Here is a 16,333-nt window from a genome sequence, read left to right as displayed (position 1 = left end):
ATAGATAAAATTAACCCAGATCCTAACTTCAGTCCCACAGCAGGATTCATCCCAGATAAGATATTCAGCTCCATAACCAGATTTATGCCCAATAATTCCTCAGCTTTGTGTGTGGATTTAACCCTGATGGCCACTTCAGCACCGTAGCTAGATTCGGCTAGATGCTGACCTCAGTACTGGCGCTGCAGCAGTCTGTCCTTATGAGGATTTATTCCTGACGGGGCCCTCAGTTCTACAGCTGGCTTCAACACGAATGATGACCTTACCCCACAGAAAAAATTCACCCCGGACACTAACTTCAGCCCTGCATTAGGGATCATTTCCAGTGATAACCTTACCTCATGTGGGTTCATCTCTGATGATGATCTCAGACATGCACATGGATAGATCTGTGAGGATTTCAATGTGAAAGCTATGTTCAATCCTCATGTTTACCTCCTCTCTACAGAAAAATTCCTCCCCAGTGTTGACCTCAGCCTGGCAGAAAAATTTATCCCAGAAACTTCCCTCATTCTAGCAAGAGGGCATATACCTGGTGATGTCCTCAGTCAATGAACTGTATGCATCTCCAGTGTTGACCTGTCTCCCACATGTCTTCAAGATGACATGAATAAGTAAATACCTGTGTCGCCCTATGAAGATAATAATCCTCAGTCCAAATCGTGGCTAATGTTGTTAAGATGAGTGAATAAGAAACAGGAAGTAAACGTCTATTTTAAAAAGTGAAGGCATTCTGGAGCTGTGGTTCTCAAATGTGACCGTGCATCAGAACAACACAGAAGGCTTGTTAACCTACACTGCTGACCCCACCCCAAGACAGGCTGACCCGCAGGCCCAGGGGAAGGAGGACTCACAACCTGCACGCCTAACAATTTTCCCTGTGACTTTGATGCTTCTCTGCTGGAGAAACTGCTTCTGACCGTTTGAGAAACAGACGCTGGCTAAATGCCAGAGGTTTTGTTACAGACCCCAAGTCTCATGGTTGCAGTAACTACCTTTAAAGACACAAAAGACCAAGTGCAACATAATCCACGTTTTATTTTATACTTCTCTGATCGCTAATGTCTAAACAGAAGTTTTGTTTCAATATAAAAAAAGAAGGAGTAAAACAGCGACAGGATTAAATGCCGAGAGCAGATGACGAGGGGGTGCAAGGAGGGGCTGTCCTGGGAAGGGCTGCACATTTGCAGGCACATCAGCAGAATGTCCCATGAAGCTTGGACCTAGTGAAGCCTGTGGTTAAGCCACAGCACAGTCCTGAGGTCTGGGCAGAGAAGTAGTTTCCTTCCTGCTCCTCCCCAGTCCAGGCTGTGTGGGCGCACAGCAGGGCCCCACGTCCCCCCAGTGCACTGGACATGCCTCTTCCTTCAGCGTCCTCAGGGTAGAATCCCCGGCTCTCCACACACGCGCGTGCACTCATTTGCACTCGCCCAGCACATGAGTGCACACTCAAGCCCAGGAACATGCAGCCACATGCACACGAACACTGCCTCTGATTTCAGGCCTCCCTCACCCTTACCGCCTCCGTCTCCAACTCCAGAGTCCAGATGCGCCAGTGCCCTGGCAGACGGACGAAGGGCCACTGCAGAGGCAGGGTGTTAACCAAACTTCCTGAGAACCCACCCAGGGCGAAACTGGATTCTGCACCCTGCTCGTGGGAAGGAAAATTCTACGGAGCGAACAGGGCTGCCTGGGCTCATTAGGGAGGTCCAGACGTTGGTTCCGAGATGCCATCCAGCCCAGCTTCACTCCTCAGTAACCAGTTGATAAGAAAGCAGAGTGTCAGGAGGCCGGTGCCTAGCAGGTCCCCCAGCCCTGTGAGGTAGGGGATGCAGTGGCTGTCTGGATCCAGGGACTGGTGCCACGTGAGCCGGACCAGCACTTCTGCCAGGTACAACAGAATTGTCACCTGTCGTAAGAGTGAGCAGACACAAAGGACGACGACTAAGTCAGAAAGCCAAGCGTCACCCAGAAACACTAGATTTCAAAGGCAGATACTAGCGTGGACACGGCACCCCAGGGGGTCCCCTTCCTGCAGCTTCTCCCGGGTCAGTGGCCAGCTCTGAGCTCACGCGGACGCCAGAAAGTCCACAATCATCCACACTTGCCTCGTCCCCCTCCCGGTGGTCAGGCCCCGCTCGCAGCACCCTGAGGTGCCAGACAGCCTCTGCTACGCTGGCTCTTCTCACCTTCCTTAGAGACGCAAGACACGGATAGGTTAGGGTTTGCTACAGCCCCTTGCCTGAGCAGCTGTGGCGAGTAAGCCTTTCCTAAAGGCACCACAGGGTAGTCTGCATGGTCCTGGTCTCACTTCAGAGCTCCTCGGTCCCTTGTCCCAGGCGGACCCCAGCCCCTTCATGCACCTGCTCAGGACAGTTTCTCAGATTACCGCAGCCCATCCTTCAGGATCAGGGACAGGCTGCAGCTGCAAATGCCCGGACTGCCTCTGGGCAGACAGTCGGCTGAGTCTTACCCAGAGGCAGGCATCAGATTCGTCTCTTTCGTCATGTCCTTATCGCCACCCGGTGATAAAACACCCACGTGTTTTAGCACCATCCCAGCAGGCACGTGGTCCCTGCCCACCCTGTCTGTGATGAGTGATGTGCATGGTCTCAGTTCCTCAGCTGGACCCGCGCACCAGCTTGCTTCAGGGCAACTTGCTGTACCTTCAGGACCACGCTCTGATCTCCTGGTGAGGAGTGCGCAGTGTGTGCTATATGCAGTCTGGATGGTGCCTTGTGGGAAGAGGAGGTTTAGTGAGTGTCCGGTGTAAATTGCGTCATGTGCAGCGTGCTGTGGGTACCGGGGAGCATGCTGCGTGGAGTGTGAAATGTGTCCTGTGCAGTATGCAGTGTGGAATGTGCTGTGTGAAGTGTGCAGTGCAGACTGTGGAGTGACCTCTGTGTCTGGATCACATCCTTGAGCTTGAACAAGCTGACTCTTGGAAGATGGGGGTCCACGCCCTGCCATGTCCAGGAGCCCCCCAACCTCACCCCCTCGGCATCTCTCCCAGGTCAGAGAGATTAATCTTGCTGGCTGACTAACCACTGAAGGCCGCTTCGATGCTACTCACAGTCATCCTTACCTGCATCAGGCTTGCTAGCAGATAGAACACCACAAAGATCTTACTATGTGGGACCAAATGGCCTTCCACCAAGTAGATGATGTAGAAGAAAATCAGATGGCCCGGGACCACCAGAGAGAGCAGGACTCGGGCTGATACGGAATTAATTTCTGGAAAAGACAAAACCATGGAGGTTTGTGTGACTTGTCAGGCAGCAGGGACCACCGTGGCATGTTTTAGTCTCCCGTGAGGCATCCGCGTTCATTTATCTACTACCCAAGTGTTTCCTGAGCACCTACTATGTGGCAGGCATGTTCTAGTAGGTGGGGATATAGTTCTGTCCCTTCCTTCATGGAACTGGCATTTTAGGGAAGAGAGAGAGAAAGAAAGAAAAAAACAGACTCGAGTAGCAAAAACAAACAAGAAAGGTCATTTCAAACTGTGACCAGTGCTAGGAAACATGGGTCTTGGTTTTAGAGATTCAGGTGTGCACCAGTAAGATGAGCTACCGGGCACTAAACGCTCTAAAAAGAGGACACCCAGGCTGAGACATGAATCTGGAGGAGAGCATTCTGGGCACAGGAAACAGAATGTGCCCGGGGCTGAAGGTAGCTGTGGAATGTGGAGGAAAGAAGGCTCAGTGGGTGAAGCCTGAGGGCTGGCACACTCATAAGGAGGCCCCTTCCTCACGTTAAGCCTCTGGGATCCATTCAGCACATTTCTCTTTTGGCTACAGACCTCTAAGGATCTGAGACTCTGCAAGAAGTGTGACTTCCCTGCCCCAATCACACACACACTCTTAAGAGCTGTCATGTGTGAATGCAACTGACTCTTCAAACAGAAACAAAGAATTTCAGTAGAAAGTCTCCATTTGTCTCTGAGCTAATATATTTCATCAAATTCATAAGAAAGAAGGGGGGAATCATATAGCTTAGAAGCCAAAAACACTACCAATAAACATATGTAGAAAGATGGTGAGAAAACACAAGAGCTCCAAAATCTACTCATGATGAAAAATCAGACAAGGTGTGAGAAGATTCTTAAAGAAAAAAAGAAAAAGTAGAAGCAAAATAGTTACTAATGGCTGTTGGCACTAAAACTCAAGAGACTCTATAGAGACATAACGTAAATAAGAATTCGGTAAAATATTTAGGGGCTGCTATGCATTGGATGTTTGTCCATACCCCTCCTCGCTTCCACCACTCAGATCCCTATACTATAACTAATCCCGAGTGTGAAGGTATTTCGAGGTGATTAGGTCATAAGGGTAGGGTAGAGCACTGATGCACGGCATTAGTGCTTCTAACTTATAAGCTATAAGAGACCACAGAAAGCCTCTTCACCCCTTCCATCGTGTGAGCACACAGTGAGAAGATAGCCGTGAACCAGGAAGCAGGCAATCACCTGCTAGAATTTGCTAGTGCCTTGATCTTCAACTTCCACCCACCACAACTATAAAATATAAGTCTCTCGTGTTTATGAGCCAGTCATTCTATGCGTCTATTATAGCAGCCTGAACCAGGAAAGGCACAAAAGTACAGAAATAGAAATAGATTTTGCAAACACAAGTGACAAATCAGAAAATATAATAGGAACAAACCACCAATTGCACTAGTAGATATTTACCCAAAGGATACAAAAGGGTATGTGCACCCCAATGTTTACAGCAGCATCATCAACAACAGCCAAACTATAGAGAGAGTCCAAATGTCCATTGACTGATTGACGAAGATGTGGCATGTGTGTGTGTGTGCACATACACACAATGGATTATAAATTAGCCATCAAAAATGAAGTGTTGCCATTTATAGTGATGTGGATAGAGCTAGGATGTATTATGCTAAGCAAAATAAGTCAATTGGAGAAAGACAAATAACCGTATGATTTTACTCATATGTGGAATGTAAGAAACAATACAGATGAATATATGGGAAGGTGGGCATGAAGAGAGAATAGAGGGAAACAAAGCATAAGAGACTCCCAATGACAAGGGAACAAACTAAGGGTTTCTGGGGGCGAGGTGGGCTGGGGAATGGGTTAAATGGGTGATGGGTTTTAAGGAGGGGACTTGTGATGAGTACTGAGTATTGTATGTAAGTGATGAATCACTGAATTCTACTCCTGAAACCAACACTGAATTGATGTTAACTAAAATTGAAATAAAAAAAAAAGATAAAATGTGGTTCCCAGAACTAGAACAAATAATGGGAATTTCCACTTTAAGACAAATGAGGGTAGACACACCTCTTCCTATTCCTCTCACTAAACAGAACTAAAAACGCTAGACATGGGGCACCTGGGTGGCTCAGTGAGTTAGGCGTCCGACTTTGGCTCAGGTCATGATCTCAGAGTTCATGGGTCCGAGCCCCGCGTCGGCCTCTATGCTGACAGCTAGCTCAGAGCCTGGAGCCTGCTTCAGATTCTGTATCTCCCTCTTTCTGACCCTCCCCTGCTCATGCTGTCTCTCTCTCAGAAATAAATAAAACATTAAAAATTTTTTTTATAATACTGGACATTCTGTATAAAACAAACACAAGACTTAAAAAGGTGGAGAGAAAAAGTGGGCTGGCCAGGGACCTCGGGATTCAACAAACAACACAGAGGTAAGTTCCCTGGGTTGTTGTGTTGGTGTTTTGGGGGTGGGGGTGGTTTACTTCATATATCCCAGACTGGATCCTGGAGAAGTCAGCAAGCCAAACTTGTCAATGGGCAAGTCCAAAAAAGAAAAGACTCAACAAGCCTGCTCTATCTAGCCAAAGGTGCAGAAGAGGGACAGCCTAGCAAAGCAAAAACTTCTAGACAACAGCTGCTCTATTCCAGCCAAACATCACAGGAAAGACTGCAGTCCCACACTCAACAGCAAAGGCCAGGTGGGGAGCCTGGTCTCTGACCTAGTCTATGTGGAATGTGGTGCTCACCCCCTCTGGCTGATGTGGGATAAGAGAAGACTGAGTGGAGAGTAAGTGGTACTCTGCCTGGTGGTAATGAGCTCCCTGAGCTATGTCGATGAAGGTCATGTGAGGAGCAGTAACAAGGCATCCCTCTTCCCCTCAACGAGGGGTCAGAGGAACACAGGCTTCCCGCCAGACCACCAGCAATGAGCTGTTCCTCTTTGCCCAGTGTGTGAATAGAGATAGGGCAATCCAGCCCCACGAGGCAGTAAGGAAGCAATGCATTTTTCCCTTCAATGGTCCAGTGGCAGAGGAAGTAGCTAAAAAAGACTTAAATAAGATCTAGAATTTAATAACCTACACCTCAACTGCCCGGGATTTACTCTAAAATCACTTCTTACAGAAGAAAAAAAATTCCCATAACCAGTAAAGAAACTGAATTAGTAATCAAAAATCCCCCAGAAAAACAAGAGTCCAGAGCCAGATGGCTTTCCAGGAGAATTCTACCAAACATTTAAAGAAGAGTTAGCACCTATTCTTTTGAAGCTGTTCCAAAAATTAGAAATGGAAGGAAAGCTTCCCAACTCATTCTATGAAGTCAGCACTATCTTGATTTCAAAATCAGACAAAGACCCCACTAAAAAGGAGAACTGCAGACCAATATCCCTGATGAACACGGATGCAAAAATACTCAACAGGATACTAGCCAACCTGATCCAACAATACATTAAAAGAATCATTCACCACAACCAAGTGGGATATACACCCGGGAGGCAGGGCTGGTTCCACATCCACAAAACAATCAATGTGACATAGCACATTAATAAAAGAAAAGACATGAAGCACATGATCCTCTCGATACAGAGAAAGCATCTGACAAAATACAATATCCTTTCTTGATTAAGGCCCTCAAGAATGTAGGCAGAGAAGGACTGTACCTCAAGATCACAAGAGCCATATGAAAGACCCACTGCTAATATCATCCTCAACAGGGAAAAATGGAGAGCTTTCGGCCTAGTATCAGGAACACGACAGACATGTCTACTCTCACCACTGTTATTCAACACAGTATTGGACGTCTTAGCCTCAGCAATCAGATAACACAAAGGAATAAAAGGCAGGGAGGCAAGGAGGAAGTCAAACTTTCACTCTTCACAGACGACATGATACTCCACATGGAAAATACAAAAGATTCCACCAAAAAACCCACTAGAACTGAGCCATGAATTCAGCAAAGTTGCAGGATATAAAATCAAGGCACAGAAATCAGCTGCATTCTTATACACCAATAATGAGGCAACAGAAAGAGAAATCAAGGAATCGATCCCATTTACAACGGCACCAAAAACCATAAAATACCGAGGAGTAAGTCTAACCAGAGAGGTGAAAAATATATACACTGAGAAGTATAGAAAGCGTATGAAAGAAATTGAAGAAGACACACACAAAAACAATGGAAAAATATTCCATACTCCTGGATTGCAAGAGCAAATATTGTTAAAATGTCAATACTACTCAAAGCAATCTACATATCAAAAGCAATGCCTATCAAAATAACACCAGCATTCTTCACTAGCTAGAACCAACAATCCTAAAATTTGTATGGAATCAGAAAAGATCCTGAATAGCCAGAGCAATCCTAAAAAGAAACCCAAAGTTGGAGGCATCACAGTCCTGGACTTAAAGCTGTATTATAAAGCTGTAATCATCAAGACAGTATGGAAATCACACAAAAACAGACACTCAGATCAACGGAACAGATTAGAGAACCCAGAAATGGACTCTCAAATGTATGGCCAATTAACCTTCGACAAAGCAGGAAAGAATATCCAATGGAATAAAGGCAGTCTCTTCAGCAGATGGCGCTGGGAAAACTGAACAGAGACATGCAGAAAAATGAACCTGGACCACTTTCTTACACCACACACAAAAATAAACTCAAAACAGATGAAAGACCTAAGCATCAGACAGGAAGCCATCAAAATCCTCAAGAAGAAAGTGGGCAAAAACATCTTTGACCTCAGCTGCAGCAACTCCTTCTGCAACACATCTCTGGAGGCAAGGGAAATAAAAGCCAAAATGAACTCTTGGAACCTCATCAAGACAAAAAGCTATGCATAGCAAAAGCAATCAGCAAAACTAAAAGGCAGCCGAAGGAATGGGAGAAGATATTTGCAAATGACATATCAGATAAAGAGTTAGTATCCAAAATCTACAAACAACTTACCAAATTCAACACCCCCCCCCAAAAAAAAAAATCCAGTGAAGAAATGAGCAAAAGACATGAACAGACAGTTCTCCAAAGAGGACATCCAGATGGCTAATAGACACATGAAAAAATCCTCAACATCACTCATCATCAGGGAAATACAAATCAAAACCACAATGAGATACCACCTCACACCTGTCAGAATGGCTAAGATAAACAACTCGGGCAACAACAGACATTGGCGAGGATGTAAAAAAGAGGATCTCTTTTGCACTGCTGGTGGAAATGCTAACTGGTACAGCCACTCAGGAAAACGGTATGGAGGATCCTCAAAAAATTAAAAATAGAACTAATCTATGAGCCAACAATTGCAGTACTAGGTATTAATCCAAGGGATATAGGTGTGTTGTTTCAAAGGGGCAAATGAACCCCAAGGTTTATAGCAGTGCTATCGACAATAGCCGAAGTATGGAAAGAACCCAAACGTCCATCAACAGATGAATGGATAAATAAGATGCAGAATGTATACACACACACACACACACACACACACACACACACACACACACACACAGTATTACTTGGCAATCGAAAAGAATGAAATCTTACATTTGCAACTATGAGGACGGAACTAGAGGGTATTATGCTAAGCAAAATTAGTCAGAGAAAGACAAATATCATATGACTTCACTCATATTAGGAATTTAAGATACAAAGCAGATGAACAAAACGGAAGGGAAGCAAAAATAATATAAAAGCAAGGAGGGCAACAAAACTTAAGAGACTCTTAAACAGAGAAGACACACTGAGGATTGCTGGAGGGGAGGTGGTGAAGGGATGGGCTAGATGGATAAGGGACATTAGGAAGGACACTTGTTGGGGTGAGCACTGGGAGTTTTACATAAGGGATGAATCACTGCATTCAACTCCTGAAATCATATATGTTAAGTAACTTGGATGTAAATTTAAAAAAAAAGAAAAAAGAAAACAATCTCAACATGATGAGAAAAGACACTATGAATGAGTCGACAAAGATGGTAGAATTATCTGAAAGCAATTTTAATGAATCCATTATAAAAGTGCTTCAACCAGCAATTACAAACACACTTGAAACAAAGGATACAATTAGAAAGTTTTGGTAAAATAGAAAGTCTCAGAAAAGAAACAAAGATACAAAGAAAAACCATATGGAAATTTTAGAACTAAAAAAATATAGTAGCCAAAAGCCTAAAACAACTCATTGAAAGGAGTGAATAGCAGACTGGAGAAGACAGAGGAAAAAATCTGTGAACTTGAAAAAAAAATGATGAAAATGAGCTTATCGGCACAAGAGAGGGTTAAATAGGCTAGGGTGGGGGTGGGGAGAACTGAACAGAGACTCAGGGGCTTATGGGACTCTACCAAAAGCTCTATTATTCATGTCATCAGAGTCACAGGAAAAGAAGAGTGGGGCTGAAAGAGTATTCAAGAAATAATGGCTTATAATTTCCAACATTTGACAAAATGTAAATCTATTCATTCAAGAAGCTGAACGAACCCCACATGTGGAAAAACCCTAAGAAATCCATACCAAGGTACATCATAGATCATAGTCTAAAAACTAAAGAAAAAGTCTGGAAATAAACAAAAGAAAATGACACCTTACGTATACAATAGAATCAATTCAAACGACAGCAATTTCTCATGTGAAGCCAGGGAAATCAGAAGGAAGTGGCACATTTTCCAAGTGCCGAAAAGAACCATCAATCCCGAATTTTATATCCAGCAAAAATAGCCTTCAGGAACGTGCCAGCAAACCTACCCTGAAAGAATGGCTAAAGGTAGTTCTTGAAACAGAAAGGAAATGATAAAAGAAAAATACAACAGGAGAAAAGATCCAAATTTTTAAAGTAACAGAAAGAAATAGTCTCCGGTGGCTCTCAAAATAGAAATAAGTCACCTTCCTCAAGCCTCAAGGCTCTATAACTATCAACTCCCCTCTCCCTCTCTGCCCTCAGCTTCCTCCATCCTCTCCTCTGCTCATCATGCTCAGGTCTCGCTGGCCTTTACTTCCTCAGGTTTACCAAGCTCCATCCTAACTCTGAGCCTTTGCTCAGGCTGTCCTCCCTGCCTCAAATGCTCCCCTTGGTCTAGCACGCCTCCTTCCTCCCAAACCACCCGTCATCCTCAAAGAGGAACTTTCCAACCCCAAATCTCAGTATCTCCTGTAACTTCTTCCACTGCACCCTGTGCCTGTGTCCTTTAAAACATGTCACAGTATGGGGCGCCTGGGGGGCTCAGTCAGTTAAGCGTCTGACTTTGGCTCAGGTCATGATCTCGCGGTTCATGGGTTCGAGCCCCGTGTCGGGCTCTGTGCTGACAGCTTGGAGCCTGAAGCCTGCTTCAGATTCTGTGTCTCCCTCTCTCTCTGACCCTCCCCTGCTCACGCTGTCTCTCCCTCTCTCTCTCTCTCTCAGAAATAAATAAAACTAAAAAAAAAAAGTCACAATATATAGTCAAGAGCTCCTTTTTTAGTGTGTTTATCTACTGTTCTGTTTTTTTGTTTTTGCTTTCAGAGAGGGAGAGAGTACCAGTGGGGGAGAAAGACAGAGACTTTCCCACAACCTTGGGGTCACGACCTGAGCCAAAAATCAAAAGTTGGGCGATCCACCAACCGAGCCACCCAGGCACCCCATATCTGCTCTTCTGGACCATGTATGTACATGGGGGTAAGAATCCGCTTTTCCTGACTCCTCACTCTATAACTTGACATCTAGTAGCTGGCCGACTTTCAATGAATATTTGAATGAATGAAAGAAAGAATGAATGAATGAATTGATCAATCAACTAAAGGCAGGCGTCAGAGTCAGGTCTCTGGGAGACCTGCTGTCCTTGAAGATGATCCGTGTTGAGGTCAGCACTGTTCTTAGACCTCTGTTGCTACAGACACCAGACTCCAGTGACAATTTTTACTTGCTGAAAGAAATGGCCACACGGCTTCTGGAAGACACCAGACTCACCTGAGGTGCAGAAAGTGGAGCATGGGTTGGGCCAGTATTGTTTCATCCAGAGGGGGAGAACACCAGGCGTGCTCCACATGTGCAGGTAGGTGGAGATCCGGCTGGTTTGAATGGCCACCAGATTGCCACCAACACCTGGGAGGAGAAAGAGACGGGGTTTCCCCCGGTTTATGCCAGTTTCTAAGGTCCATCCCTAATTTTAAGTCTACTTCCTCCAGAGAGCCTTCCTTGATCGATTCAGCACTTGATCTCTTTTCCTTCCCTCCCACTTTACCACAGAGTACGTCTGGCCCCAAGCAAGGGTAAACTAGACCTTGTGAGTGAAGTGCCAAGGTATTAACTCTATCACCTTGACATCTGCCTCTTATGGTGAAGGAAGTATGGCCGGCAAAGTAGGTTTATAATACAGATTTGTCGGGTAGAGGGAGGGAGAGGAGGAGGAAGTGATGGGAAGGTCTATTGGAGGCAAACTTTTTTTTTTTAATGTTTTATTTATTTCTGAGAGAGAGACAGGCAGCGTGAGCAGGGGAGGGGCAGAGAGAGAGGGAGACACAGAATCCGAAGCAGCTCCAGGCTCTGAGCTGTCAGCACAGAGCCTGACGCGGGGCTCGGACCCACGAACTGTGAGATCATGACCTGAGCCGAAGTCGGACGCTTACCCGACTGAGCCACCCAGGTGCCCCTGGAGGAAATCTTGGTAAGCCCCTCAAGGCCGCCGGAAGTGACCGGGATCTGATTATACACTGGAATATCTGAGAAAATGAAAGGATTTTTTCACCTGAGTTGGGAAGGAGGTGGATGAGGAAGTGGGTGACAGCAGCAAGCAAGGCAAGAAGGAAGAGCTAGGCGCCAGCCTGGGCCTTACCGCTGAGGCTCCCGGCTTCCGCAGGGAACGGACCGTGGCCAGATGACAAAGGCCACGCTGAGCTCTCTCTGCAGGGCCAGGATTTGGGGCTGATGGAGAAGGGGGCCTGTGGACAGGCTGCCTGCATCTTAGTTTCTCAGCCCCCGGGGGATAACCCCCAGCTGGGCCAGATGTGCCCCGGTGCTCTCCACAGGTTGAGACCAGCAACCCTGGATGCAAAGGTCTGTGGGCAGAGGACGGCTGCACATATGTTTTGTTCAGTCCACGTGATTTAAAAAAAAAGGGGGGGTATTTAAAAATACAACTCAAATTAACTGTTAGCTTTTACACGGATTGCTGGCTATTCCTAACAAGTCAGTTCTGGCAACTCCGGACCTCTGTCCAGGCAGCAAGTGGCTGGAGCTGAGCAGACAGCCTGGCCTGCTCCCCGCTGCTCCTTACTGCCCACCTAGTGTCATACTTGCTGAACTCATTCACCCTTCTGTGGCCCCAGAGTCATCTGAGTTGGTGACATCCTAGGAAATATTTCTAAGCTCCAGCCTGTCCTCAACATGACCAGCTCCCTGTGTGAGGGGCAAGCCCTGCCTCTCCTGAGGGCAGACCCGCTAAAGAGGCCCACTAACATGCGAGGAGTAATCACCTGGGTTCCCACGAAGTGGGGAGAGGGGGTGCCCGAAGCCTCCATAGCCTGTTTCTGCGGCCCCAGGACACCAGGGCCCTGGACCAAGCAAAGTGTGCGCAAAGTTACCACGTTTGGTTCCCTTCCTGACTGGTCAGTCCCATTCACAGATCCTTATCAGAAGCCAGCCACAAACCAACCTTTGTTTAAAAGAGCCCACAGGGTCTAACCCTAGAAGGGAAATCAGAGAAAGTTCGGGTGGAAAACGACAGGGAATGGAGGGGAGTCGGGCCAACCGGACAAACCCAAGTCCTGTCTGAGTGGCAGCTGCTTCTTGCCTCACCCAGAATGTAAACTCAGTACTGTCACAGTCTTGCTTTTGAAGACGATAGAAGTCCAGATTTTTATGTGCAAAAGTCTGAGTTTTAAATGTTATCAATGAGGGGCGCCTGGGTGGCTCAGTCGGTTAAGTGTCCGACTTCGGCTCAGGTCATGATCTCGCGGTTCATGATCTCGTGGTTCGAGTCCTGAGTAGGGCTCTGTGCTGACAGCTCAGAGCCTGGAGCCTGCTTCACATTCTGTGTCTCCCTCTCTCTCTGCCCCCTCCCCTGCTCACGCTCTCTCTCTCTCTCTCTCTCTCTCTCTCAGAAATAAATTAAACAGGGGCACCAGGGTGGCTCAGTCGGTTAAGCATTCGACTTTGGCTCAGGTCATGATCTCACGGTTCGTGGGTTCGAGCCCCGCGTCGGGCTCTGTGCTGACTGCCAGCTCAGAGCTTGGAGCCTGTCTTTGGATTCTGTAACTCCCTCTTTCTCTGACCCTCCCCTGCTCACGCTGTCTCTCTCTCTGTCTCAAAAATAAATAAAGCATTAAAAAATTAAAAAAAAAGAAAGAAATTAAACATTAAAAAAATTTTTTAAATGTTACCAGTAGAATCTAAATTTAAGAAACAAGTAAATGTTCAAACAAACCACGAGAAGCCAACACCCCAGTTCTGAAGGCCACGATCCTGCGCCAGGGAAGCCTGGCTTAGCTGTGCCTTCAAGGCCTGGGATGTAGCTCTGTGGGACAGCTCAGGTCTCCGTGGCGATTGTGAGGACAAGACTGTGAGCTGATAGAGCAGCGGGCAGGGCTTTCTCCCTGAGGGTCTCCTTCGGCGTGAGGAACACCAGCCCGGTAGTCCCCGCCCACAGCAACATAGCCATGGCTCAGGTTCCGGACTCTGCCCAGGCCTGGAGGCAGCCAAGCCCAGGGCTCCCAGGTGACACGACCCTCGATACCTACCACATATGATGGGAGTAAATACGGCCATGCCTTGGTACTGTTTTTTAGACACGGTTTTGTTCAAGATGAGCCCTCCAAAGCTGGGGAGAGAGCATAAGGCAGTCAAATGATGAGGTGACCCTTGTAGGGGACCTGGTACACCTCTGTACAAAATGTCTTATCAGGGGCGCCTGGGTGGCTCAGTCGGTTGAGCGTCCGACTTCCGCTTGGGTCATAATCTCGCTGTTCCCGAGTTCGGGCCCCACATCGGGCTCTGTGCTTACAGCTCAGAGCCTGGAGCCTGTTTTGGAATCTCTCTCTTTCTCTCTGCCCCTACACGTCTCATGCCCTGTCTCTTTCTCTCTCAAAAATATACAAACAGTAAAAAAACATTGTTTTTCAAAATGTCTTCTCAGTTTCCTTCCTAGCTTAGCAAACACTTTCCTGACCCCTGCTCAAAGTATCTGATATCCAAGCTGGTCTCCACAGCGTCCTCTGCGCCACACACACGGCTCTCCACCTCTCTTCTGAGCCTCGGCTGTTCCAGAAGGCCCATCAGATAAAACAAGTTACAGTAAAAACAAGTTACAAACTCCTCTGCAAGGCCGCGAAGCTGGCTGGACTCTCCCACATGACAGCTCCTGTACCACCACTGAGCTGCTCTTTTCCTGAGCAGAAAATGGAACCCGCATGAATGTCCGCTCCTGCTGCTGCTTCTCAGAGATGCCGCAAAGGGCCTCACTCCTACTGGGCCCTGGACTTAGCAAAGGCTGTCCTGCCCTATAGTCCTGGCAAGGTTGGGTCAGTTTGCAAAAGGAGCCCAGGAGCCTTCTGGAAGCACAGACCACAAGTGCTTCTCCTTGAGATTCAAAGTCAGGAGCCCCAGAACGCATTCAGGTGGCCCTCATACAGGTCTACGAACAGAAAGGGCTCTGAAGAGTGATATTCGAGGGTGGAAGACTCAGCTGAAGGCCTGAGTGTGCTCAGCTGATGTTTCTGGATTCAGCTCTTCCTGGCCCTCTGGTGCTCCTGCAATTGCAAACAGGACTGCCTCCCGGAATAAATAAGGCCTATGGTTCTTGGTGAGAGGGAAAGAGATGAAGACAGACTCAACAACCAAAACTGGGGCTTCGTGAAGGAGCCCACAGCAACGATTCCCTCCAACCGTGATCAGCGAGAAGGTGATTTACACCCAGATTTAAATCCTCCCTCCCAGAGGCTCGGTAGCTCTCAGGCTGCTCTCCCTGTCTGCAGACGCCAGGCAGGGGTGGCGTGGGGAGAAAAGGGGTGGTCGCAGCCCTCGCTCACGCTCACCTGCTGATGACCATCGCGAGGATGATTGGGAACCACCCGAACTTGAGGATCTTCATGCTGGGTGGGTTCTGCTTGACAATGAGGACCCAGAAGGGGATCAGGGCCGTGAAGCCGATACAGACCAGCGGTGTCAGGTATCGATTATCTGGGAGGAGAGAGGCGGGGGAGGGTGTGTGTGCCAGGGCCCAGAGCCCAGGGGTCTGGGCTATAATGATGAGAGGTGGGCTTGGAGCTGAGGAGGCGCTTCTGTCCCCGGCAGCTTAGGGTGAACCAACCTGCCCTACCTCTCAAGATTGTTTTCTTATTGTTTCTTATTGTTTCTTATTAAGCAACCGGCAGAGCTCCCCTTTGTCCTCAGTTCCTGTCACAGCCCCCTTTACTTCTCCTTTGTGCTGTTTTCCTGACATATGTACCATCTTCCACCTCCTCCCACCTCAACCTTATTGTTATTATTAATGCTTGTATTTATGGGGTTGTGTCTACGGGCCAGCGTTGTGCCCAGCACCTCCTGACCACAAGCTCATGTCGTGTTCTCCATTCCCCCTCAGACGGGCACAGGAGGGACTACAGCATGGAGAGGTGGCCCGCCAGGACCCGAGGCAGCAAGCAGACATCAGGGCCACAGCCAGAGTTGCTTAATGATGCCAATCCTGCTCCTGGCTGAGGCCAGCCCAAGGCGGCCTCCTCAGCACCCATGGGTCTCTCGGAACCCAGACCACAGCCACCTTTGCATCTACGCATGTCCCTGTGTCATCTTCTCTGCTGGTTGGAGCCACAAAAATGGACACCTGACTGTTCGTGGAGCCAGGCCAGGGCCCCACACACCACCATTCCCACTCTCTCCCTTCCTGTGTCACCTTCTGTGTGACACCTTCCCAATGCACACCAAACAGGACACCAGCTTTCTCTAGAACTGTCCTCTCACCAGCAGCCCCACCTCCAGAGGACAGGCTCACGGTGGTACACGCACCTCTGCCAAGTGGACCCCATCGCTCACAGGTGTGCAGGGGGGTCTGTGCCCCACACCCCATTTCTCTGACCAGCATTATTGGGAGCAACCCCCCCCCCATCCCGTCTTTCTCTGCTCTGAGCAATCATGGTCCATTCCT

At 47.7% G+C, this 16,333-nt stretch overlaps 1 protein-coding gene across 11 annotated transcripts in view; it reads right to left on the bottom strand.

The window, feature by feature from the left end:
• Positions 1-1,051: 1,051 nt before the first annotated feature.
• The window catches only part of SLC41A3 (solute carrier family 41 member 3), an 82,860-nt gene continuing 67,578 nt past the window's right edge, over positions 1,052-16,333 (bottom strand). For 10 of the 11 annotated variants that reach the window (XM_039218523.1, XM_039218522.1, XM_039218520.1 and 7 more), the window contains 5 exons: positions 15,225-15,369; positions 13,932-14,011; positions 11,164-11,298; positions 3,086-3,234; positions 1,052-1,909 (listed from right to left, as the gene is read on the bottom strand). In XM_039218523.1, the coding sequence (XP_039074454.1) occupies positions 1,700-1,909; positions 3,086-3,234; positions 11,164-11,298; positions 13,932-14,011; positions 15,225-15,369 (719 nt within the window). In that variant the 3' untranslated portion in view covers positions 1,052-1,699. The other variant, XM_039218528.1, reaches the window with a different exon arrangement.

This window comes from Hyaena hyaena, unplaced genomic scaffold (assembly GCF_003009895.1).
Source record: "Hyaena hyaena isolate Hyena2069 unplaced genomic scaffold, ASM300989v1 scaffold_775, whole genome shotgun sequence".
NCBI classification, from domain to species: domain Eukaryota; kingdom Metazoa; phylum Chordata; class Mammalia; order Carnivora; family Hyaenidae; genus Hyaena; species Hyaena hyaena.
The sequence above is the reverse complement of the archived record's forward strand: the minus strand, read 5'-3'. Positions and strand labels throughout refer to the sequence as shown.